The 25,519-nt window shown below is 41.1% G+C and overlaps 1 protein-coding gene across 1 annotated transcript in view; it reads left to right on the forward strand.

Annotated features, from left to right (window-relative positions):
• Positions 1-25,519, forward strand: part of ABCB8 (ATP binding cassette subfamily B member 8) — a 1,506,569-nt gene that overhangs the window by 101,490 nt on the left and 1,379,560 nt on the right. The window contains exon 2 of the mRNA XM_044067605.1: positions 11,165-11,516. Coding sequence (XP_043923540.1) covers positions 11,165-11,516 — 352 coding nt within the window. The remainder of the gene's footprint in view (positions 1-11,164; positions 11,517-25,519) is intronic.

The raw sequence follows: 25,519 nt of genomic DNA on the forward strand, positions 1-25,519 counted from the left end.
TGAGAATACTGACCTCAAGGAAGAAGAGGAGTCCTCTAAATTTTTACGGGATGATGCCTCTTTTTCTGAGATCTCATGGAGGTTATTTGCCAATGCGGGACCTGGACCATTGAAGCCCCCTCTCCAGAAGAGTCAGTATTTTTGGAGGCCTTCGGCATGGGCCCATCCACACCTTGGATGGTTTCCTCTTTGGATGCGCTCATATACTTAACTGTCTGAGAGGCTGTGGAAGGAACCCAACACAGTGCAGCCTTTTCCAAAGAAGCCCAATAAAATTCTTGCTTCTCTCAAAGACCAACCGCATTGGAGTAAGGGTCTGGCCAGGGATGCAGTTGTGGTGGTGTCCACCAAAAAGGCAGTGTGCAAGGAGAGTTCCTTGGTCCATCCCGAAAGTAGAGAATCTCAAGCTTTGGACTGTATGGGGAAGTGATCGTATGCCTCAGACAGATTTACTTTGAGGGCTCTTAATTATTTGTAACAGGTTGATTAGATTCCAATGTGATCTGGTGTCTGAAGTGTTATAGAATGTTAAGATGCAGCAGTTTCCAGTGAGTCAAAAGACATGGGGCCCATTTGTCTACCCTGCTGTTGATCTTCAGTGTTTCTGTGATGCTCATTTCCAATGCAGCTGATGGAGTGTTCCTGACCAGTTGGCTCTGGCTTTGCCATGCGTCGCCATTCTTGAATGCGACTATGTAACGTTGCTGATTGCTTCAAGGCATACTTTATTAACACCACATTTAATGTTTGTTCCATGTTTGGGCTGAAAGTTAAGAATAACTCGGAGAGAGCAAGAAGGAAAAATGCTGTCTGTTGCCATCCTCAGTGAACCATTTTGAGGACTCAGAAGGGGAAAAGGATGGGGGAACAAATGTCTCTCTCTTTTTTTTTTTTTAGAAAGTTGGAGCTGTCTTCCTAGGACGCTGTTTCTGAAGGTTCCTCCTGAAGATGGGGGGGACTGTAATGGATGCCACCCACAGAGCAGGGGCAGTGCACAGAATCATAGCTTCCATGGAGCCTTCTCCAGTGAGCCCTTTCAGTGTTACTGAAGTGTTGTGCGATTGTCCTGTTCTGGAGGCAGTTGGGGGTCACTTGTATCTTCATCTAGAAGTTTGGGAGGCTGTCACTTCAGATGTATGGTTGTTAAGAGCTATATCCAGAAGCTATACTATTCCCTTTTTAGAAATTCCAAGGTTCCATTACAGATGTCTTCCAGACATTCCACCATGTCAGGGACTGCAGGCAGCATTAGAGATTTAGAAGTTGCTGGAAAATCGAGTCATCCAAGAGGTTTCATCAGACCAACAAGGATCCAGGGTCTACTTAAGGTTCTTCTTGATACCAAAGAAGAGCAAGTACCTTGGACCTGTTCTGGATTTAAACAAATTGAATCCCTTCATGAAACAGACCACATTTTGAATGGTCACAGTGCAGTCCATTCTGCCTCTTCTGCTGAGGAAGGATGATTGAATGTAACAGTTAGACCTCAAGGATGCCTACAATCATATCAAGATAGAGAGGCGCTCCAGGAGGTATCTACATTTCCTTTTGGGAGTCAATCACTGCCAGTTCAGGGCCTTGCCATTTGGTCTCACCATCACCTCCTGGGTGTTCACCAAGTGCATGGCAGTGGACACAGCTTGGCTCTGGTTGCATGGTTTCCAGGTCTTCCAATACCTGGAAGACTGGCTTCGTACTGCCCCCTCAAGAGCATCACTTGTCATGGGCAGGGAAACCTTACTCCATTTATTTGACCGCTTAGGGATTACTGTCAGTTACTTAAAGTCGAGTCTACAACCTGTTCAGACATTAGAGTTCATAGTTTGCCACATAGATACTGTCAGTCGAATTGCCAGGCTCCCAAGCTACAGAGTGATCAGCCATTGATCGCTGGCAGTGTCAGTCCTTGTGATTTCAAAGCCTCCAGCTCATGCAGTCTTAACTTCTAGGCCACATGCCAGTTTTAGTGGGGTTGGTCCCTGTAGCAAAGTATCATGAAGGCTCTGCAGTGGACTGTGGTGGTGCAGTGGTTGCAATACACATCCTGGGGAAGTCCAACATTCTGGCTGACAGCCTGAGCAGGAATGTTCTGCTTCCTCACAAGTGCTCTGTATATCCAAGAGTAGCAGTTCAGAACTTCGGCACTGGGGCAGTCCATGTTGCGACCTCTTTGCCTCTCCATCCAGCACCTATTGCAGCAGTGCCTTAGTCCCTCCTCAGGGGAAGTCTCCCAGAGAGAAACAGTCTGCTATGTGTTTGGGCCCTGGGACTCGTGTACACTTACCCCTCAATTCCCTTTGATTGTTACATTTTCCAGAAGACAGCCCACTGCAGGGCAACAGTGATCCTCATGTCAACCTTCTGGCCTCGTCAAGTGTGGATGTTCATCGTGTTTCACTGTTGCAGTCATTACTCTTGGGTTATCCTGCTGGCAGGCTACCCGCAGTCAGCCTGAATTCCAAAGTCCTGGTCCGGCGTCGGTTGCTGTCGCCTCTTCCCTGACGTCAGTGCGCCAGGGGTATAAAAGATGCAGCTGATGCCATTTTCTTCAGTCTTTCTTGCCGCATGGTGCCCAAAGCAAAAGCAGTTCGCAAGTTCCAGTCGGCCGACTCCTGAGATTTTCGAAATCGAATTTCAGATCCGAAGTCTTCATTAAAGCTAAGTACCCCATTGGGGAAACTTTTTTCTTGCTCCAGACCAATATCAGAAAAAGTTAACAATTGTATTTCTTGTGGGAAGCTAATACCTCATAAGGATTTTCACTCTTACTGTATTCCTTGCCTAGGCCCTGACCACGATGTTGCTTGTTGTCGGTTTTGTGCTAGATTTAACCAACGCACTATAAAGCGTCGGTACGATTTTGCCTTTCATTACTTCGGCCGAAGATTCAATTATACTATGCCGTTGGAGCAACCGATGACTGGAATTTCTAAAAAAAATGCAAGGATAAAGACAAGGACAGGCATCCGAGGTCCAAAACAGACGATGAGGCTTCCATTAAGCTTGTCGTCGGTTCTCAGTGAGGCGCTTTCACAGCCCCTGATGCCCGCTACCTCAGAGCCACAGGCCACTTTCGACTCCCACATGGAGCCGACTGGGCCTCTGGCAACTCAAGCTATTGGATCCTTGGAAACTATTCCCTCAGATGGGTCCAGAGCCGCTGTGCAGGCATCGGCTTCTGAGGGTGTTTTCAGACCAATTCTGTTATATGTAAAGCCATCTTCAGCTTCCAAGCCAAAGACTAAAGCAGCTCTAAAGACAAAGAAACAAGTACAGCATTCTCCAGGACAGGCTTCCATACCTAAAAAACAAATGCTCAAAATGGCCGAAGACCTTATTACTTTGATCAGGGGTTCCCATCACCCTCCTGATAAGAGGCCTAGGCAAGAGACAGAATATGAATCTTCAGATCAGGTCTCCAATTCCTCTGATTCCTCCTCTGATCAGGAATACTCTCTTCCTCCCTATGAGGATTCTGATGCTGAAGAATCTATTCCTTCAGCTTCTCCTCCAGAAGATGTTTCCTTTGGGGAAGCCCTGCATACCATGAGGGAGCACTTTCATTGGGAGAGCCAGGATTGCTCAGAATCTAAGAAAAGGCTCAGAGATTTTCTTTTACTTCCTCAGCACAGGCCCCTTGCTATTCCCCCTGTTCTGGACATTGTAGATGGTGTTTTTTCAGAGTCCGGCCTGTCTCCAGACTCTATTCCCTCTGCACCGGTTAATCCAGACAGATACTACAGGGTCCCAGATTCCCATAAATTTCTTTATGAAAACCCCGCTGCTGACCCAGAAACCATATCTCAGTGTCCTAAGGGAGTCAAAGCTTCCACTGCTAAAAACCCTGTCCCCTCTGATAGGGATTCAAGGGCACTGGACAGATGGGGAAAAAAAAGTTTACACTTCTGCTACTTTGGCTGTAAGGGCCTTAAATTGTCAATTTCATATGCTTAAATATCAGCAATACCTAATGTCACTACTAAAACAGGAAATGTTGACTAACTCTGAATGTACTGAAAACAAGGAAATGCAGGATTTATTGCATGCAGCTGAACAAGTGGGAAAACATACTTTGCAATGTGGTTTTGATTCTTTGGAGGCCTCCTGTAGGACCGCTGTAACGGGTTCTGTGATTAGGAGGCATGCTTGGTTAAAAGAACAGAATCTGCCTGATCATGTTAAAGCAAAATTATTAGATGCTCCATTACAACATGATACTTTGTTTGGTGTTAAGGCAGAAGAGGTGTTGAAGAAAATGGAGGATAAAGCGAAATCTATGCAGACAGTTAAGGATTTTTTACAGGTACAGCCACCTAGATTTAGCAGAAACTGGCCTTCAAAAAATTGGTCCTTTCCAGTGTCAGACAGGCCACAAAGAGGCAAGTACAGACGCCCTAGAGGCAGATCCCAGCCCCAGGGCTCATACAGGCCTAAGCAATGGGGTGTTTCTAACTCCAAAAGCGGAGAAGACAAATCTCAACCTTACAGGAAACAGTCCCAATGACTTTCCTCTACCAGTACCAAGCACTTACCTTTTACAAGCTCCCTTAGGGGGAAAACTGGCACTTTTTTCACAAAACTGGCACATGATCACCCAGGACGAATGGGTCTTGAATATAGTGTCTCAGGGCTACAGGTTCCACTTTCACACCCTGCTAAAGGCAAGAGGCATGCCAGACCTGCCACACAATCAATGGGCAGAGGCACAAAAACAAGTTTCATCCCTCATGGACATGGGGGCCATTCAGCGAGTACCACTACAGGAGCAGGGACAAGGATTTTACTCGCGACTTTTCCTGATACCCAGAAAGGACAAAGCCTGGAGACCAATACTGGACCTGTCTATTCTAAACACTTTTCTGGACATTCCAAAATTCAAAATGTTGACTCTGCAGCAGCTGCTGCCCATGCTGAGTAAGAAGGCTTGGCTTTTAACTTTGGACTTAAGAGGCATACCTGCATGTCCCAATCAGACAATCTTGCAGAAGATACCTCAGATTCATAGCTGGATCAATGCACTACCAATTCTCTGCACTGCCCTTTGGCTTATCTACTGCGCCCAGGGTCTTCACAAAATGCCTGGCACCAGTAATTGCTTTCTGCAGACAGAGGAATTCAAATATATCCCTACTTGGACGACTGCCTCATTCAAGCAGAGAACAAGGACATTTTACTAAAACATCTGGCGTTTGTAAAAAGATTACTAATTTGCCTAGGGTACACAGTAAACGAAAATAAATCAAAACTAGTACCCTCTCAAGAGATAATATTTCTGGGTGCAAGCTTAAATACAACTGCCCAGATGGCTTATCTCATGCCAGACAAACAAAGGCAACTGACTTCTTACTTTGAAATGTTGGCAATAAAAACCCAGTTATCTGCAAGAAAAATTCTGCAGGCTTTGGGCTTCATGGCATCCTGCATTCTGTTAATTCCATATGCAAGACTGCATATGAGGAAACTACAATGGTATCTAAAAAGTGTTTGGACTCAACATTGCCACAGCCTGGAAAAATCAATTACACTCATTCCCTGCCTGCAGTAGGAGTTTCGATGGTGGGCTCAGGCCTGTCACCACAACAAGGGACAGCCTTTCACTTTACCCACTGCCAGGCAGACAATAACAACAGATGCGTCAGATTATGCCTGGGGGGCCCACACGGCAGTAAAATGTATTTCAGGGCACATGGCCCACAAGCCAAATGCATCTTCATATCAATCTAAAATAAATGCTGGCTGTACAAAATGCTCTGATAGCTTTCAAGGATCTCCTTCATCCAGGACAACTGCTGATAAAGACGGACAATACTACAGTCATGTGGTACATAAACAAGCAGGGAGGCACGCATTCCTACCCCTTTTGCAGACAAGCCATGATTTTGTGGAACACAGCACTGACTTATCAAGTACACCTGCAAGCTCAGTTCCTGCCAGGAAAGACAAATTGTCTGGCAGACGAACTAAGCAAAAACCTCATGGACCCTCACGAGTGGAAACTAGATCCACAAATCTTTAGCATAATAACAGGGAAATGGGGATGCCCAGACATAGATCTATTTGCTTCCCATCACAACTGCCAACTACAGAGATTCTGCACAAGGACTTATCACAAGCTAGCATGGAAAGTGGATGCTCTATCATTCAGCTGGAAAAACCTTACAGTATATGCCTTTACTCCACTACCTCTCCTCCCCAAGGTACTCCTAAAGGTCAGACAAGAGAAGCCAAAAATGATCCTGATTGTCCCAGACTGGCCACGCCAGCACTGGTACCCAGTCCTAAAGAGCTTGTCTCAAGGCCCAGACTGGACATTGCCTCAAATTCCTCATTTACTGACCCAACAGAACAATCCGATACTGCACAGCCAACTCAAAACTCTAAATCTGGCTGCATGGCGGATAATGTGACCATTCAGAACACACCTCTCTCCAAAGCAGTTATGGATGTTATTCTGGAGGCCAGGAGGCCCAGCACCAGAAAATCATATGCAGAAAAGTGGAAGAGATTCTGTGCTTGGAACCAGGCACAGGGAATTGACATGCTTGTACCAAATATTCCTCAGATTTTACAATACTTAACTGAGATGTTGGACAAAGGCCTATCCTTTTCATTGATTAAAATTCATGCCTCTGCCATTTCAGCTCATTACAATATGGACCCACCTATTTTTTCACATCCTCTACTAAGGCAGTACCTCAGAGGGGCCAAAAACTTAAGACCCCCAAGAAGAGCACCAATACCTGCATGGGACCTCAATTTTGTCTTGGAAAAACTCACACTGCCTCCTTTTGAGCCTGCTAATACAGCTGAGATAAAATTCTTATCATGGAAAACAGCTCTGCTCTTAGCAATAACTTCAGGAGAAGAGTCTCAGAGTTACAGGCACTAATGGCGGTTGAACCTTTTATAATTTTCCATCCAGACAGGGTTTCTCTGAGGACAAACCCAACATTTATGCCTAAGGTAGTGTCCAGTGTGGCTCTTAATCAAACAATTCATTTACCTACCTTTTATCCGAACCCACAGAATAAGGGAGAGAGACTTCTACATTTTTTGGACATACACAGACAGCTACGCTTCTACTTGGACAAAGCTAAAGCTTTCAGAAAATCTGAGCAACTCTTAGTGGCATATGCTTCAGGATCTCAAGGAAAAGCAATCTCAAAGCAGATCATTTCCAAATGGATAGCCCACTGCATTCGCTTCTGCTATTCTCAACATGGCAAATCAGTGCCCAAGGGCATCAGGCCACACTCAACCAGAGCAGCAGCTACTTCAGCAGCCTTCCTCAGAGGAGTACCAACTAAGGACATTTTGGAGGCTGCAACTTGGACTTCAGTGCACACTTTTACAAAGCATTACCACTTACCTCTTTACTCTAAATCCAGGGCAGGCTTCACCACTGCAGTTCTGCAGGGCCTTATAGCCACTCCTAATTATATTTAGGCACAGCCACCCAACCTCAGCTTTGGGATTCAACCCAAGAGTAATGACTGCAACAGTGAAACATGATGAACATAGTACAGTTGTGTACCTACCATAAATGTAGATGTTAGAGTGTATTCACTGTTGCAGTCCAGGTTACCCCCTCACCATCCCCCTTTCATTGCTGAGACTTATCTGTACTTCTCTATTCTTTACAACCTATGTGGTGTATTTGCTTGTAGATAAAGGTATTGTTCATGTTAGTGCATGCTTTTTTATAAGCAGAATTTTAGCCTACCCTTTTGGGGGCACCTGACATCTGGGGCAAGAAAAACTGAAGAAAATGGCGTCGGCTGCATCTTTTTATACTCCTGGCACACTGACGTCAGGGAAGAGGCGACAGCAACCGACGCCGGACCAGGACTTTGGAATTCAGGCCGACTGCGTTTAGCCTGCCAGCAGGATAACCCAAGAGTAATGACTGCAACAGTGATTACACTCGAACATCTACATTTATGGTAGGTACACAACTGTACTTTCCACTTCCTATGGCCTCTTCTGCAATACCCCCCTTAGAATCTAGATCCCATTCCTGATCTCATTTCTCATCCAGCGAGTCTGGATTATTTCAATCTACAGTCCCTTTAGTTAACCACATGATTTCTCCAGTACCCTTGATGGCCAAGAATCCCAAAATTTCTAATAGCTTAATACATATCTTGTCTTTATCTTAGAAGCATTTGACTAGGAAGGTGTATTCCAGTAAATGGAGATGTTTTGTGCTGTGGGCAGAATTTCAAGAGTTCAATCCCTTTTCTGCTCCTTTAGAGTCTGTTCTAGATTTTCTTGTCAAGTTCTTTTATCCAGGCTCTAGTTTTTGTACGGTTAAGGTGAAGTTATTTTTAACTTTTATGTCAGCCGGGAATAATGTTCTCTGGTGGCTGTCAAGATTTCCAAGGTTTTCCTCAAAGGTACCTATTTGTTGCATCCCCCAGTTCGGGATCCAATCCATGTGTGGGATTTACTTGTGTTGCAGGTCCTTGCAGGGCCTCCCTTCGGACCTTTTGCAACTTTACACTTGAAGTTATTGTCTTGGAAGACTTTATTTTTGGTGGCTTTAGGTTTGGCAAGGAAGGTTTCAGAGTTGCAAGCTCTTGACTCCTGTCCTCCTCATTTGGTTTTCCACAAAGAGGATTTTTCTGTCCATATGAATCCCTCTTTTTTGCAAAAGTGAGTTTGGAGAGTAATTTCAGTAGCTCCATTCATCTTCCTGTGTTTTTAACCAATTTTTTGAATAAGGGTCAATACTTTTTAGATTGTTTGGATGTGTATAGGCAATTGAGATTTTATTGGGATAGGACCAAGGCCTTTAGAAAATCAACTCAATTATTTGTTTTCTTTTTGAGATTTAGGTTGGGCAGACTTGAGTTGAAAGTGACTTTATCGAAGTGGCTATCAGACTGTATCTCTTTCTCTTTTATAGCTTAATAGGCAAGACCTTGCCCAGAAAACCTAAGGGGCATTCAACCAGAGGTATGGCTACTTCTGCAGCTTTCTTTTCCAGAGTATCCTTGTATGAAGATTGTACAGTGGCTACTTGGGTGGGCCACCATACCTTTGTTACTTATTACAAGCTGGATATTAAGTCAAGTTATAGGGCTTCCTTTAGCTACCTTTCCTTAGCTCCTCCCAAGGATATTTTTATATGGCTTAGGACTGTGTCCTACAGGTTGAATCCAGACGGAGAAGACAACATCAGATATGAAAGTTATAGACTTACTGTAATGATAGATCCATATTTTCTATCTCCATCTGTTTCAACCTTTCCCCTTCCTGCCCCCACTTTTGTTGTTTTTGGTAAACTTCCTTATCTGGGATGACTTGGGCAGTGGAGGTCATCTTCTCCCTTGTTCTTTTATTTTTGGGAGCATTGTAGCTTAGAGCTTGTTTTAGATGGGGCAAACTTGATCTGAGAGGTCGGTTGAGGAGTGGGGATTGTGGATAAGGGAGGCAGACCCTGGTGAGTCAGAAGTCAAAGATTTGACTGGTGTTGGACCCTTAATCCACAGGTTGAACCAGACAGAGACAGACAACATGGTTATATCTTTATGGTAGGTACATAACTTTCAATTATTGTTTTGAAGTTCAAACAACAGATGTTCATATATCTAGACCCATAAGTGTTGCTAAGTCAGTGTAAACAGCAAACTGTTCAGCATAAGGTCATGTTTACAGTGATAGCATTCATTAGATTTTGTCTTAAGCTGGATTTTATAAGACACAATAAACTTAATAAATATTAATTTTTTTAATGTTTGTAAACAACTAAGAGTACCTCAGTAAATAGTCAAGTTATATAAACATTATCAGCAATATTTGGTTCATCGAGCTTTGAGCTGAAGCTAAGCAGTTCTGTCCATGTTGCTTGAATTTTGATCTAGCTGGAGAAATATGAAAATTATGACATATCAGTAAATGAGCAATATTTAATATCTCTTTAGCTGCACTAGACAGAAATCGAACATCAGTGCAGTTGTGAAACCCATCATACAAACTTTAAGATGAAATATTTCAATAGGTTGTATGCTGCATGATTTTGCAACAGGCAACAGGATGATCCGTCAGAAGTGCCTGGAGGCGTTAGTTTGGTTTAATGTACAACGGGCCTCTAAAGTCCCCTGGACCAAAAAGATTTTGTGTTCCTTTGCCTGGATTTCCTGCTAGGACAATCTTATTCTCAGACAGAAGGACATTTCAACATCTGCTGAAAGGATAACTACATTTAATGCCAGAAAGGGGGGGAGGGGGTTGGCCTAATGGTTAAGGTGTTTGCCTTACAAACACAAGGTGCAGGGTTTGAGTCTCCCAAGGGATAATTGGCTAGACTTAAAATGGCTCGCAAGGGCAGTTAGCTTAGTACTAATCTATGAACCTATGAACCTATGAAGATGTGTGCAGACAGTGGTGGAGAACAGCTACTGATTTTTCAACATTTCTCTCTTTAACCAGAAACTCCCAAAGCTCCTGAGGATCTCCTATAGTTTTAAGAGTAAGACCTGAGGGTTACAAAAAATCACAACCATGCTGCTGGTAAATTATTCTAGGTACCAATCCACCAAACTTTTAGAGGGACAGTCAGGGTGCTATGAAGTGGGCTGATCAGGAGCTCAGTTGCTTGTATATAGAGGACAGGTGCCCTGCTCCTGTACTGGAGTGTTGACTGTTGAAAGTACAAGTACTGTAATTGTATTTCTCGCAACTGCAGCCAATATGTACATCTGGGATTGTGATGTTGCACAATATTCCCCTTACACAGTGATTCAGAAATCTTGAAGTTAGTATACAAGTATCAGGGGTGTGAGGGTGAGCCCCTGGCTCTGCAAAAAGTTACTGGCATTAACACCAAATTTTGAATTTTGAAATTCATTATTTTACTGTTAGAATTGTAGTTTGTCTTTCAGAATGTCATGACTCAAGGACTCCTACTATTGTGTCTCACTTCCCTCAAAGGGAACCAGTCAAGAGAAATGGCTTTAAAAGAAAAGGCCTCAGTTTTACTATTTTAATCCCCGTAAATGTTCTTTGAGCTGTTTAGCTTCTTTAGCAAGTTTTATAATGTCCAGAAACTCAGAATACTTAGAACTTAGAAATGCTGAAATTACTTTTATTATTATAAGTCTCTGAAGTTTTGCTTTTTTCCGATTCTTAAATAGTTTCTTTCTTTCTTTCTTTGCCACAGGTCCTTCACAGATCCAGTAAGACATTTCAGCACTACTACTACAGGGAAAATTAGGAAGTCCAGTTCTGTTCTGCGATTTTGGGAGCGGGTGCGCGAAGTTAGATGGCAAGGAATTGGACGTATTCAGTGGTGCAGCAGGAAGAATGGATTGATGCTGTTTTTTGTAGGACCGACTCTGGTGACTGTTGGAGTCAGACTCTATAACAACATTGCTTATTGTCAGCTGGATGTGAACAATAACCATCTGCAGTGGCCATCAAAGAAATCTGAAGAAAAAGAGCCCCAGTTTAATTGGCCCGAGTTCTGGAAGTTCTTGCGACCCCAGCTGCTTCTCTTGCTGGCTGCTGTAGTTGTGAGTTTGCAAGTTTTCTATGAGCTGCTACATATCTTTAATGTTAAACTATACTGGACATTTTAAGTTCATTCAGTGGTACCATTTACATTTTTGTAAAGTTCAGTGAACGTTAATATCAATTAGCTGCATGATTTTTTCTGGTCACTGTTTTATTCCTAAAATAGGACATGGAGCACGGAAAGTGTTAAAGATTTTTCTCTGTTTCATCACAGTGCGTGATGTAGCTTTCAGAAACCTATGGAAGTGCAGTTAAATATACCACTGTGTGGAATTTTGTTTCCTTGGTCTCTCCTTTTTACTGCCCCACTTGCAGTCAGGATTGTGACACCATGATCTCATTCCCAGTCCAGGATCCCAGTCGAAAGGGAAGGTGTTGGTATTATGAGGGACCATGAGGTGGTATGTTAGCAGAAGTGTGATATGACAGAAGACAAGACCATAGGAAGGGTAGCAACATTAACTATGAAACTTAAAAAAAACCAGCAAGAACGTTATATTTTTACAAGTAAACTTTGTTGGTAGTACTTACTTTTTTCAAACTATTGAGTAGTAGCCATTAGCACTATTGGTGACTGTTGCTTGCAGATTGTCAAGATAGATTCTTATTTTGAAGAGAACTGTTATAAGAGTCTTAGAACACAGTCTGAAGGGACTGGAGACATACCTCTCAACCTCTTAGGAACAGATTTTGAACAGTGCTCTTACAAACTTAGAAAGTAGATAGAATAACATGGTTTGTGTTAAAATGCATTTTTCTAAAGGATATGAAGTCTGAAACTCAGGTGTATGTCATTATTTAGTAATTTAATTCCTCAGATCATCCAAGTGATTTGCCAGAAAAACGTTTTATGAAGAACAGACTGAAATTTTGAGGCAAAAATCTGGACATTGTGCAAAAATCTGTACAGTTGCGAGGTATGACCGTACTGACCCAATGCCTTTTTATTTTGTATTTGGTTAAGTCTTCAGTTACAACACTGGATACTTGAGTATTACACACACAACAGTATGAATGTAGATTACACCAATTTTAGTATCCTGGAGCATCTCATGTGGCCTATCATTTCTTATGGTAATTTACTTTAACTCTGTTTTATTTTCCTCTTTTCCTTTAGTTAGAATCGAGGACTCCTGTATAGAAGGAGAGGGAAAGAGGGAGAGAAAGAGAGCATGTATACACGCACACACACACACACACACACACACACACACACACACACACACACACACACACACACACACACACACACACACCATAGCAATTTTTTTTTCAGCTCAAGATGACAAAAAGTTATAGAAGTGTATAGTACATCAGCATTACCTGAAAGAGCAGACAGATCCTGACCTACCATTGTGAATCTTGGTATAGTAGTGCAGACAGCAGTCTGTGGCATAGCTCTCAACCAGTCAGGGACAAATTGCAACAAAATCAGGGACAAATCAGAAAAAAATCAGGGACACTTTTAAAATATTAGTACTATTAATCGAACATTGACTGAATAAAAGAATGTGAATTAGTGCATATTTTCTGAAGTAAAAGTCTGTAACTCTTAATTCTTGTCATTATTTGTCAAATGTAATTCACCACCTTTCCTCTAAAAATGACTAGTTTTTATGGAGGATTAAAAGGGACAGAGCTAAAGTTTGAGTCAAAATCAGGGACGTCTCTAAAATCAGGTACAGTTGAGAGGTGTATTACTTGCCAGAATTAGGTAGATGAGATTTGTAATAAGGTTGAGGAAAGGATAGTCTCTAACTTCAGATTAGTTGTCAGTGCATCAGACTGGAAGTGAGAAGGCTCATAAAGCAGAGGAGTAACTTGACAGGTCTCACTCATTGATGTAGGATATGCCATTAAAACAGAGGGTGCTTTTATAGTAGAAGTAGCACGGACCCAGTAGAGAAGAAAACTTGCCATAACAGTAGATGTTTGAATGATCACTGCTGTAGTAGCCCTGGCTATATGGATTATATCCTGCATACGTTATAACAGTCAGCCAGCTTTCAAAGCCAGGTTTGGACATGAAGCCCTACAGAGCTTTTATGCCAGTAGAGAGATAGGGAGACTGAACCCTGAAAAAACAATGCTAGAAATAACAAAAAAATAAATAAATAAATGTCCACATCCTGGCATAAACAGCACACAAAAAAACAAGGGGAATGGAGAGAGGGAGCAGGTCGGATCGGAAACCCATCCATTGAGGAAAGGATGGAAATGGAAAACACAGCTCTATTGTTATGATGAGTACATAAGTTTCATTTTACTTACCAACTCTTTCATTTTACTTAGGTTCATAAGTGTGTACTAGGCTAATGAGCCTGGAGCCTTTACAAGCCTAGCCCATAGAAGTGCCCTGGCATTGTGCTACCCGATGTTAGTTTCCAGTGCCTCTGTCAAGTAGAGCCACTGGAGTGATCCCCCGGGGTGAACTTTCTATTTCCCATCCACTCATCAAGATTTCTCTTGAAGAGGGACAGCGAGGTGCTCTGCTTGACATGTATAGGAAATTTATTCCAGAGCAAGGGCAGTCTCTGGGTGAGGAACCTGTCCCTCCAGCATGTTCTGTTGATTGTGGTAATGAGGTTGAGCTCTCTGGAGGGTGTGGTGTGGAGGGATTGGGATTTCTTTAGATGTAGCATTTCGAACAGAGCTTGGTCAGACATGGCTTCCTAAGTCAAGCAAAGATCGCTTCTGAGTAGGCAATATGAGACAGAGAATAGCTGGAGTCTGTCTGTGTAGGACATGTGTTTAATCCCTAGGATCCTCTTCGTGAGGTACTTCTGTGGCCTTTCCCGCTGTTACTGGTGTCTAGTGAGGTACATGCCAAATGAGGCATTATACTCGATTGATCTAGTGAGGGAAGAGTAGAGAGAGACAGTGACATTTTTCTTCCTAGATGCAAAACGCTTGGTAATTAGATGTGCCACATAGAAGGACTTTCTGACCACAGTGGCAATGTGGTGGTTAAAGGAGAGGTTGCTGTCAACCTGTGTCCCCAGATCTCTTATAACACCTTAAGTGTTCAGTGGGCTCCCATCGATGTGGTAATTAGCGGGAACTGAGTTTTTAACACAGGGGATGACGACGCATTTTTTGGTGTTAAGCTTAAGGCCATAGTTTCGACACCAGTCATTGGTCTCAGTAAGGCCTTTCTGTAGGATGTCTGCATCACTTGGGGAGTTAATAATTGCTCCCAGTTTGCAGTCGTCTGCGAAGTTGGTCAGCCAGAGTCCCTTTGTGTTGGCCTGAACTTCTGAGAAGCAGATGCTGAACAGGAGAGGACCCAGGGCCAATCCCTGTGGGACTCCACTTGTGACTGGTCAGCAGTCTGACTTGGAGTCTGCTACTTTCACACTGTGTGTTCTATCTGTGAGCCAATTTGTAACCCACCTGGTGATATAAGGGTTGATGCTTAGTTTGGTGAGTTTTTCAATAATTCCTGAGTGAGGAATGGTATCAAAGGCCTTAGCCAGATTGAGGTAGGCTGTATGCACTGCCTTACCTTCATCCACAGCCCTGGTGACTTACTCAAAGAAATCAACCAGGTTGAGCAGGCATGAGCTCCCTTTCACAAAGCGAAATTGCATGGGGTCTTTGGAGATTTCCTATATCTTTGTTAATCAGGTCCATGATGATGCGCTCCATAGCTTTTACATATCAGACTCGTCAGGCTAATGTGGTGATAATTTCCAGGGTCTGCAGTCGCTCCTCCTTTATGGAGAGGGATGAGTGTAGCAGTGAGCCATTCGGTAGGCACAAAGCCTGAGGTGAGGCGGTGACTGAACAGGGCCACAGATGTGTTGCCAGTTCACTTTGCAGTTCATGTAGAACACAGCCAGGGATATTATCGGGTCTCATAGAAGCTGTATTCTTGGCCTTGGACAATGCAGCTTTAACCTGTGCTGCAGTAATGCTGAGTGCCTGGCATTCTTCCGGTATTGTGATTGGTCCTTTGTGGGGGGGGGGGTAATGATGACACTGAATCTGTCGGACAGTATGTTGGCAATATCTGTTGGCTCAGTATAGGAGGTACCATTGTGCAGTAACTCAGAGCAAATCTGGGTATTGCCATGGAGGTTCTTTATGTAGCTATAGAAGACTTTGTGATTGTTTTTAGTGTCTGCTGCAATTCTACCTTCATAGCTGGGTTTAGAGGATTTGATGAGGGATTCAACTTTTTGTTGAGGCTAATAAGGGAGTTTTTCCAGTCTTGGGACTTCACCTTTTACTGCAACAGTTTCTTCCTCCTGTTGTAGAGTTTATTAATGGAAGGGGACTGCCAGATTGGCTTTCTTTTTTTGGAGGAGAGCGTCTTAGTTCTGCTGGGTATGGCTAGTTCCATGCATTTATGTTATGTTTGTACAGTGATTGGTGTATGATTCGGCAGTCATGCAGCAATTTACCATTGGCATGGGTGCCGTGAAGTTAGCCACCTCTGTTTTTAGTCAGCTTTGGAGAAGTTTTTCAAGGTGGTTACCTTTGCGGGGTGTGTGGATGAGCTGTGGATTTCCATGGTGATTAGTTTATGGTCGGATCTGACCAGGGAGGGATTGACTATTGGTGTAGAGCAGAATGAGCACAACTGTACTATGTTCATCATTGTGATCACTTCTGCAGTAGCATTAGCTCTATGGGTAGATTACTCTAGCTTACTAGATTTGGGAGGTGGAAGGAGAAGACTCCAGGAGTCCTTGGACAATGGCCCTAGAAAAGCCTGATTTAGACCTAGAGAAGGAATCAAGCTTATTCTGCTTTGTAAAAGTATGTACAGAAGATGAAGTTGCAGCTTCTAGAATACTTCTAAAAACAACCCTTTCCAAAAAGCCAAAGAAGAAGCCAAGGCCCTGGTGGAGTGGGTCTTGACACTGCCTGTAATAGTTTTGTTGTGAGTATAACAAACGGTAATAGCCTTAGACAGCTATTTTTAGAGTGGTATGTTTTGACACAGGTTGTCCCTTCTTACCTTCAGAAGAAATGAACAATTGATCAAGAGATGTAAAAGATTTAGTTCTTAGTTTTGTCAAGGTAATAGTCGAGTTGTCTGTAGATATCTAAGGTATGGTGTATCCTTTCTCCCTCATTTTTAGGTATTGGAAAGAAAACAAAGAGATTGATAGTTTGGCTTAAATTAAACTTGAATATCACTTTAGTAATAAAAGAAGGATTAGTTCTCAAAGAAACCCTGCTTTATGGAAAATGAAATAGGGTTGACTCACCATAACTCAGAGTGCAACTCAGATACCTTTCTTGTAAAAGTCAAGAGTAATCAGTAAAACTGTTTTCCGTGTTAAGGACCTCAAATTAGCCAGGTTTGCTGGTTCAAACTGAGCAAGTATTATTTATATTACATTTGTTAACCGGGGGTATCTGACTGAGTCGAAAAGGCCCTTTTTCAGCAGAGGCCCAGGGAGAAAAGCTTCACATAGAAAAATTACAGCTGCGTTTAGATATTTAGACATGATCAGTATACACACAAATTACAATAGACATGTTTTTACAGTGGTATGCAGCACATCAACAGTTACAGTGGAGAGAACAAGCAAGAAAATATTAATTTAAAAATAATCAATAGATTTGTGGTGTACAGCTGAAATTTGGAACATAGGTAGAATACATACATAGTACACAGGCACAGTACATACATTGTACATTAGCCAGTGTTTGTGAGTAAGAGTGAAAACTATTATCAAGTACTCTAGGTTTAGTATGTGTACCTTATCTGCTTTCACTAGCCTGGGAAGCAGTCATGGCACTGCCAACTTTGCTTGAGATGTTGCCTAATGAGGTTTTTAAAGGAGGCTTTGGACAATGTGTTTTGTATGCTAGTGGGGAGAGAGTTCCATTTTTTAGCCACTGAACTTCTATATAGTGCGTCTCCAAAGCTATTGTGGCTGTTAGTGACTTCTAGTAGTAGTTTGCTTGATGATCTAAGAGGCCTTTTGGCTGAGTGATGTTGTACTAGGTTTTTGAGGGCAGTACACTTACTGGGGAGTTAATAGATAGAATGACGGCAGAGCTAATTGTAGGTTGGGAGGTTGGGCAGTTCAAGCCAGTGGAACTCTCTCAAAGCAGTACAGTGATGAGTTCTGTATGAGCAATTTGCAGCAAAGCAGGCAATTCTGTTATAGCAGACTTCCATTTTGCTTAGGTCAGTTTTGTTGAGATTAGTCAGAATGGGAGATACATAGAGTAGGGTGGATAGAAGTAGCAATGGCTGATCTTGTGGTGTTGGTAAAAAAATTTGCTACGGTAGAGTGATCCCAGTTTGGTATGTACTTTTAATAGTTGTTGAGATGATGACTATCAAATTTTAGGAGTAGTCTATGATTATTCCCATAGCTTTAGCCTGTGCCACTGAGCCATATGTAAAAATGGTTTGCTACGGTAGAGTGATCCCAGTTTGGCATACTTTTTTTTTTAGTTTTTGAAGAGATGACTAATTTTTTTTTAGGTGTCTATCTATATTTAATTCCCAAAGCTTAGCCCCTGGACTGGGGAGGCGGCAGCATAGCATTTGGAGTAGATAGTGAATTGACTGTTATCGGTGTTTTTGTTAGAAATGGTTATAATTATAAGCTGTGTTTTCTTTCGATTGAGGATAAGTTGAGCTTTGGTAAGGTAGTTTTCAATGTCGGAGAATGCTAGTTGAGTTGTTTGCAGGAGGGTGGGAATGTTTTGTGCAGCACAGATTAAGGTAGTATTATCTGCATATTGAATGATAGATGCATGCTGTGTGGAGGTATAGAGGTCATTTGTGAAGATTGTGAATAGTAGTGGTCCTAAGATAGAACCTGTGGGGACTCTATAGTTATGGGGCAGCTGAGAGAGAGAATTTTCCCATTTCAGAGCTTGGTACCTGTCAGTTAAGTAGCTTTGGAACCAGGTGATATTGATGTTTAGCATGCTTTGGTGTGCTTTGGACATATCCAAAAAAAGAATTGACACCTGCAGGCCTTTGTTTTTGAGACGGTTTAGTGTGTCTGTGAAGCAGAGGAGGGCTGCAGTGGTACTATGGGCAGGTCTGAAACCATATTGAGTAGGTGACATGTTGCTGTCTAGGAGATATTTTAGCACCTGGCTATGGATGCATTTTCTAGGATTTTGGCCAGGGGGGAGAGTATAGCAATAGGTCTGCAGTTATTAAGGTAAGTGGAGGTCCCGTCTTTATGTATGGGTGTAACATAGGATATTTTCCAGAGTTTGGGCACATAGTTTTCAATAATTTATCTGTTTAGGACAGTGGAGATTGGGAAAGCAATAGCATCTACTGTGACTTTCAAGAAATAGCTGGGAAGTAGGTCGGCTGCTGTTTGTAAGGTTTTTAGTTTGGAGAGCATGATTTTGATTGAAGTGGTGAAAACTGTTTTGAGGGTAAAGCTTTTATTAGTGTTATTTGTGTTGGGGAGGGGATAGTGAGGTTGGAACTGTCCTGTGATACTAAGGATAAAATTGAGTTCACAAAGTAGGAGTTGAAATGTATGAACTGTATTTTAGCTTCTGTAATGCAAACTTAAGATCCCAAGGAGGGACCACCACTTTTCTTGGAGACCTCTTATGCAAAAACCCTTGGATCCATGGGCAGACATGCTGAAATGGCTGATGAATGAACCTTGATAGAGTAAGAAAGACCAAGTGATAGTAACTCATACTAATATTGTAAAATCAGAGAACAAGTAGCCCTGTATGGGTGGGTGCTGGTTATGTTGCTGGCACCAAATGAAGAACCTTTTCCATTTACTAATATATGATTTTCTAGTGGCAGACTTTCTTGCTTCATTAGTACCTGCTGTACTTCCTCAGTAAACAAGTGCCTAAAGGGAATTAAGATCCTATCATCCAGGCAGTCAGTTGAATGTGATTAGGGCTGAGGTGTATCAAATATGTGTGAGTAGATCCAGTCTGTGAGGGAAGTTGTGGTAATTACCCTTGGCCATTCTCCAAAATAAGAGAGAACCAGAGTTGCCTGGGCCAAAAGGGAGTCACCAAAATAATCTTGGGGGATTCTTTCTGAATTTTAAGAAGTGTCCTAGATATCAGTGGAATGGGTAGAAAACCACACAAGAGCATTCCTATCCAAGAAAAGGAAATGCCATCTATCTTCCAGGCCTTCTTGGATGGAGTCCTGGAGTAGAATCTTGCCGGCTATTTGTTCAGAGAGGAGGCAAATAGTCTACTTGAAGAACAGCTGGATCAAATATTGGAAGATGCCCCCCTGACTGAGTTTCCATTTTTGAGGGTCTACACCTGGCCTGCTTAGCTTGTCTGTCACACAGTTTTGCTCTGACAGAATGTAAGGTATCTGCAAAGTGACACTGAGCTGTGTAGCTATATCCCAAGCTAACATGGCTAGTCTGCAAAGGCAGTACAACTTGGTTTCCTCTTGCTTGCTGGTGTACCTCATGATTGTGGTATTGTCTGTAACAACTTGAAGATGTCCTAGTACCAAAAATGTTTGAGAATTGAGTGCCTTGATCAGGGCAAGCATCTGTTTTATTTTAATGTGCTTGCATGTGTCCATGATCTCTGACACACTTTGCACTTTTATCCAACTTGAAACTGCTCCTTAAGCTAAATGTAAGTTGTCTGTGGTGACTTGTTACTTTGGAAGAGGGAGGGAAAAGAGGAGACCCAGATTTAAGGATATTTGCTGTCTCCACCAAAGGATTTCTTTTCTGATGCATCCCAACACACGGAATTGAAAAGGCAAAGGATGTTGATGCTGGCACCAAAGAGACTACAGATACTATTGTATCTTTCTGATGTGGAGTCTTTCCAGGGTTATCTTGAGAGTCATAGATTCTAGAAGACCCGCAATTCCATGTTATTTTCCTCACAGTGACCAAAGTCTGAGTGGAAACCTTTGAAACAGTTGAAAAGCTCTTTGAACTGCGGTGTCTAGCTGACACCCCAAGAACATAATCCTTTGTGAAGGAGTCAAAAAACACTTTTGAATGTTCTCTTGAAGTCCCATCTTGTGTAAGACATCTCACGTGCAAGTTAGAGTTTCCCGAGGCTTCGAAAAAGACTCTGCAAAGATAAGCAAGTTATTAAAATATGGAAAATGTGGATACCCTGTAGTTCTAGTGAGTTACAACTGGAGTTAGGTACTTGGGAAACACTAAGTGCAGTGGATAGTCCAAAGGGTAAGGCAGAGAACTGATAATGTGATCCAGACACACAAAACCTTAAGAAATTCCTGAAGTCTGGATGAGTAGGGATGTGATGATAAGCATATTTTAAAGCTGGTGTTACCAGGGAACTTGAAAAAAGTAGTAGTAGTAATAGGTTATAATGTGACATCATTTTGAATTTGGGAAGTATCACAAACTGGTTTAGGAACGAAAGATTCTGGAATGGTCTCCATGTATTTTATTTATTTAGTTCTAAAAACGTCATTGAATAAAAACATTTCCCCTGCTGGACTGGTTCTACCACACCCTTTGACAGCATGTGGTGAAGAACAGGTGAAAATAAGAGTCTGGTTTGGTGGATGAGGGATTACCCCCTGGAAAGGAGGAATTCCCTCCCACTGCCATCTGTAACCTTAGTGAAGGATCTTCAGAACCCATTTGTCTGAAACTATCTGTTGTCAAAAAGAAAAGTAGAGTTTCCAACTTTCTAAAAGGGAAGTGAGTCTGCTAGGGTGGGAACAAGGTCCCTTAAATAGTTATTCTGATATGTTGGACTGTACTTGGTATTGGGAGGTTCCAGAATTCTTTTTGGAACCCCTTTGCCATTTCCTCTTAAACATCTGTTTACCTGAATTTTGGTGAGACTGTTTATTTTGGTTTTTGCCACAAGTGTATAAGGGGTTGAGACTTTCAAGATGGCTGCACACTGATCAGCAGCTTGACTTCAGCCTTCTCAGTGTGAAAACAGAAACTGAGAAAAAGAAGTGCCATTGAAACTGATTTTTGAGTAAAATTCAGTTACTCTGTAGTAAGTACCACTGCCCAAATGCCAGCAAAGAAGAAGTTTTGAAAACCTCAAAGAAAATAAACCATAGAAGGTAAAGAGAAAACACTGGGAAGGATTCTGAAGCTGTTTATCCAAAAGCAGTTCAAGCTTCAGTTTTGCTTCAAGAGATGGCTTCCAGTAATTTAAAATAAATCAAATGTACTCAGAGGTGATTAAAATAAATGAAACATTGAAGGACTATATTAACTCAGATAAAAGGCTGGAAAAAGTAGAAGAATCTTTAACTAGTTCTTATGATGAACTGATAACACTGCAAAAATCAGTGGCTGAAACGAAGAAGCTGATAAGCTGATTGAGGATAAGGCATCTAAAGAAGAACTGTTTCCAAAAAAAAAAAAAAAAAAACAGAATTAGAAGACAGTGCACAAAGAAAACCTGTGATTTCCTGCTGTACCAGAGAAACTGTTAAGTAACAGATTATATTAATTTTATGAAAGTACAAATAAGCTACTGGACTGGAGTTCCACAGTGGGATTTGTTAATTGAAAGGGCATATTTAGTGTATATCCTAAACCTGGCCAAGAGAAAATAGCCAAGACTTGTATTAGCAAAGGTGAAGTCATACCAGCTGAAACAGTTGATTATGATAAAACTGTGACAGAAGGGCACAATATTAAAATTGGAGACAGCAGAGTGTTTGTAGAAAATAATTTTTCATTATAAACCAGGTTGAAGAGAAGGAAACTTATCCCATCAATCAGGGAATGCTAAGAGGCAGATGTGATATTTAAGCTCTTGTATCTAGCTGTCTTTGTAGAGTATTTTCCTGGAGGAACAAAGACATTTTTTGATACAGAGCAGACTATGGAGGGGTGAAAAAGTTTATCTTGCAAAAACTGAGCCAGCAAGCTGAAGGGGACTCTGCTTCTCATTCTTCAGGCAGTAAAGTTCTTAAAGAGACTTTACCAGTGAAATATTTTTTACTGTTCAAAAAGAAAATGGTTGAGTGATGGGAAAAAGCACAGGAGTTGACTAGAAGAATCAGGAGTACCTTGAGCTTGAACCAGAGTCTGGTGTTGTGAGATAAAGATGAACAGGAAATAAATCAGCAACACTGAAATTAGTAAATAAATGAGAGACTATAAAGCATCAGTCATATTTGTGAAATATGTTTTTGCAAGAAAAAGTGGCTGAAAAAGACTGGATTTTGTTGACTTTGTTAAACTTGTGGGGGGCTATAGATCATATCCCCTACTTTGTGTTATTAATGCTTAGAAGGGCACTAAAAGGGGAAAAAGTAACTAAAAGCATTTTGTTCATATTCATATTTGTATAAAACATTTATTGATTTAAACTGCATGTTATATATTGTAAAACAGTATTGTTTATTGTGTAGTCAGGGGTATTTTAAATGCTTGGGGAGTCTTTTCAGTGACTGTTCTAAGTGTTAAAGACATTAATGTTGTACTGTAAACACTATATTTCTTCCAAGAGCAGAAAGTCTTGACCAAAGCAAGTTTAATGGTAATATGCTGTGATCTCAGCCTCGTGGGCGAGGGTGGTGTGCAAAAGTGTGCTGATTATATGTAGAATTAAAATATTTCTTACATCTGCAAAGATATCGGCTTGTTTTTTTTATGTTGGAAAATGTTCAGTGGGAGTCTAGAAGTCTGCAGCTGACTGCATATGTGCATTCCTTTTTAGTAAAATTTACAAAGATTTTTTTGCTGAGTACTTTTCTATGGAGACAAGCTGTCTGCAGATGCAAGCACTTGAGAGTTCTGTGAATTATTTGCTGAAAAAAATGCAAAATTTAAATGTACAATGGCAACCAGTTCAGTGAAAAATAGTTTGAAATTATGGGAAGTGACGTCAAGATAGCAGCCTCCCTAGCAGTCTTATTGCATTTAATAGAACAGTGTATAATTCAGTTTTATAAAGATAGCTAGTATACTTTTTCTTAGGCCTAAACATTAATGTTTTCTGAAAGCAAGGGATAAGAAAATAATAGACATAAATGAGTGCAAGTGGGAACACAGGCTTTAGCATGAATGGCCTAATTTTAGGCTAGGTAATGCCTGTAGGTGCAGCTGTCAATTTGGGGCATTTGTTCCTATCAGGAAGGTTAAACTTCATTATTTGAAGATTTACATAGTTTGTGTACTTTTTTTAAGTTAGTAGGTCATGGGGGTGTTTGGGAGGTTTTTTTGTTTGTTTGTTTTTTAAGGATTTTCATTAAAACAAAAATCTTGTAAAATGTGACATAGGTTCAGATGCAGATAACAAGGATGCAGCTGTCGATTTGGAGCAATTGTTCCTATCTGAAGGGTTAAAACTTCATTTTTTTGAACATGCACATAGTTGTGTGTGTTTCTTTAAGTTAATAGGAGATGGGGGTGTAAAAAGTCTTGAAAAACATGACATAGGTTCAAATGGAGATGAGAAGAAACAGCTGTATAAAAAATCAGCTTGTGCAAACATTACTGTGTGCATGTAATACAAATGTTGGAAATACACAGTCAGCTAAACTGTCATGTATAATAGGTAGGAATAATAGCTATTTAGCATAATGTCTATGCTATCCATATTGAATATGAATGGGCTTGCAGCTGTAGAGCAAAAGGAAAGAGTATAGAATTATATTAAGAAAAGTAGAGTGGAAATAATGTTTCAGGAGACATATTTGAAAAGAAATTAACATATAAATTTGACAAAGGATTTCAGGATGGATATCTGGGATAAAGTAAAAGAGAATGAATTATACTAATTGCTAGAGGGGCACCAATAGTGATAGAAAAATGTTTCAGGAGACACATTTGAAAAGAAATGACTGTATGAATTTGACAAAGAAAGGATTTCAGGATGGATGTTCAGTACAGTATCAAGGACAAAGGAAGAGAGAATTAGTAATTACTAGGGGCCACCAATAGTGATAGAAAAAAGGAAAAAGACAGTAGTGGTAGATTTGTGATAGTACGGGGCTGTTGGCAAGATAGGAAGATTATGTTGGTATGTGTTCATATTCCACCAAAAACTGGTATTATGGAGCCAAAGAAATCCTAGGGAGAAATAATCAGCTTACAACAGGGAATATTACTTATAGGTGAGGACTGGAACTTGGTATGCATTACTGAGTCTGTATCAGGGGGACGTAGAATGAAAAATATAACACAAGAGGGTAGATTTCTAAAGAAATTTATAAAACTGTTTGGTATGGAAGAGTAGGAACTCTGACAGAACTTATATGTTATACCCAAGGTACAATAACTGGGCTAGACTAGACAGAAATTGTATTTCACTGTATCATTTGCATTTAATTGAATGCTTTGACACAAATCCAGTTATTTTAGATTATGCATTAATAAAAACTAAAATACAAATACAGGGCAATGAAGTAAAAATTAAACAATGGTGCTTTCCCACCTACCGTTTAAAAAGAAAGGAATTTAAGGAATAGATAGCAGAAATTATTCAAGAGGTATTGGGGAAGACTGAAATATCTACAGAAGTTATAGCTAGAGAGTCGGATAAAATGAAAATGGAGTTTAAAACAGGGTAGCAAAAAGAGAGAGAGAGATGATTAAGAAGTGATAGAAATTAGGTAGAGGGGTTGACAAAGATTCAAGAATTGAGAATAAGAGGAATCTCATAGAACCAGTAGAGGCACAAATGCAGAGTGCTAAAGAAAAAAATAAGGGAATATCTGAATAATATGCATAGGTTTAGAAAGACTGCTGTTAAGCAGTTATTTTTGATAACTGTAGAATGGCAGAGCAAAAAATAAACTTAGTACAACTACTCAGAAAAAAATAAGGGACTGTAGCCAAATTTAATAAGCCTATAACAAGAAAAATAACCAACGATCCTGTAGCGGATTTACAGATAGTTCAGGAATGTTATGAAAATTAGTATAAAGCAAGGAAATGTGGGAATCAGGAAGGAGCAGACATGGAAATATTTAAGGAAGACTTAATTGTGACAAGGTTAGAGATAGATATGGCCCTTACAATTAAAAGTTAATATATGAGGATGTGAGATAAAAAAGTGATGTATAACCAATCTTCAAGAAAGCCTCCAGGAT

Source organism: Protopterus annectens, chromosome 3.part1 (genome assembly GCF_019279795.1).
Source record: "Protopterus annectens isolate FY-2018-M chromosome 3.part1, PAN1.0, whole genome shotgun sequence".
NCBI classification, from domain to species: Eukaryota; Metazoa; Chordata; order Ceratodontiformes; family Protopteridae; genus Protopterus; species Protopterus annectens.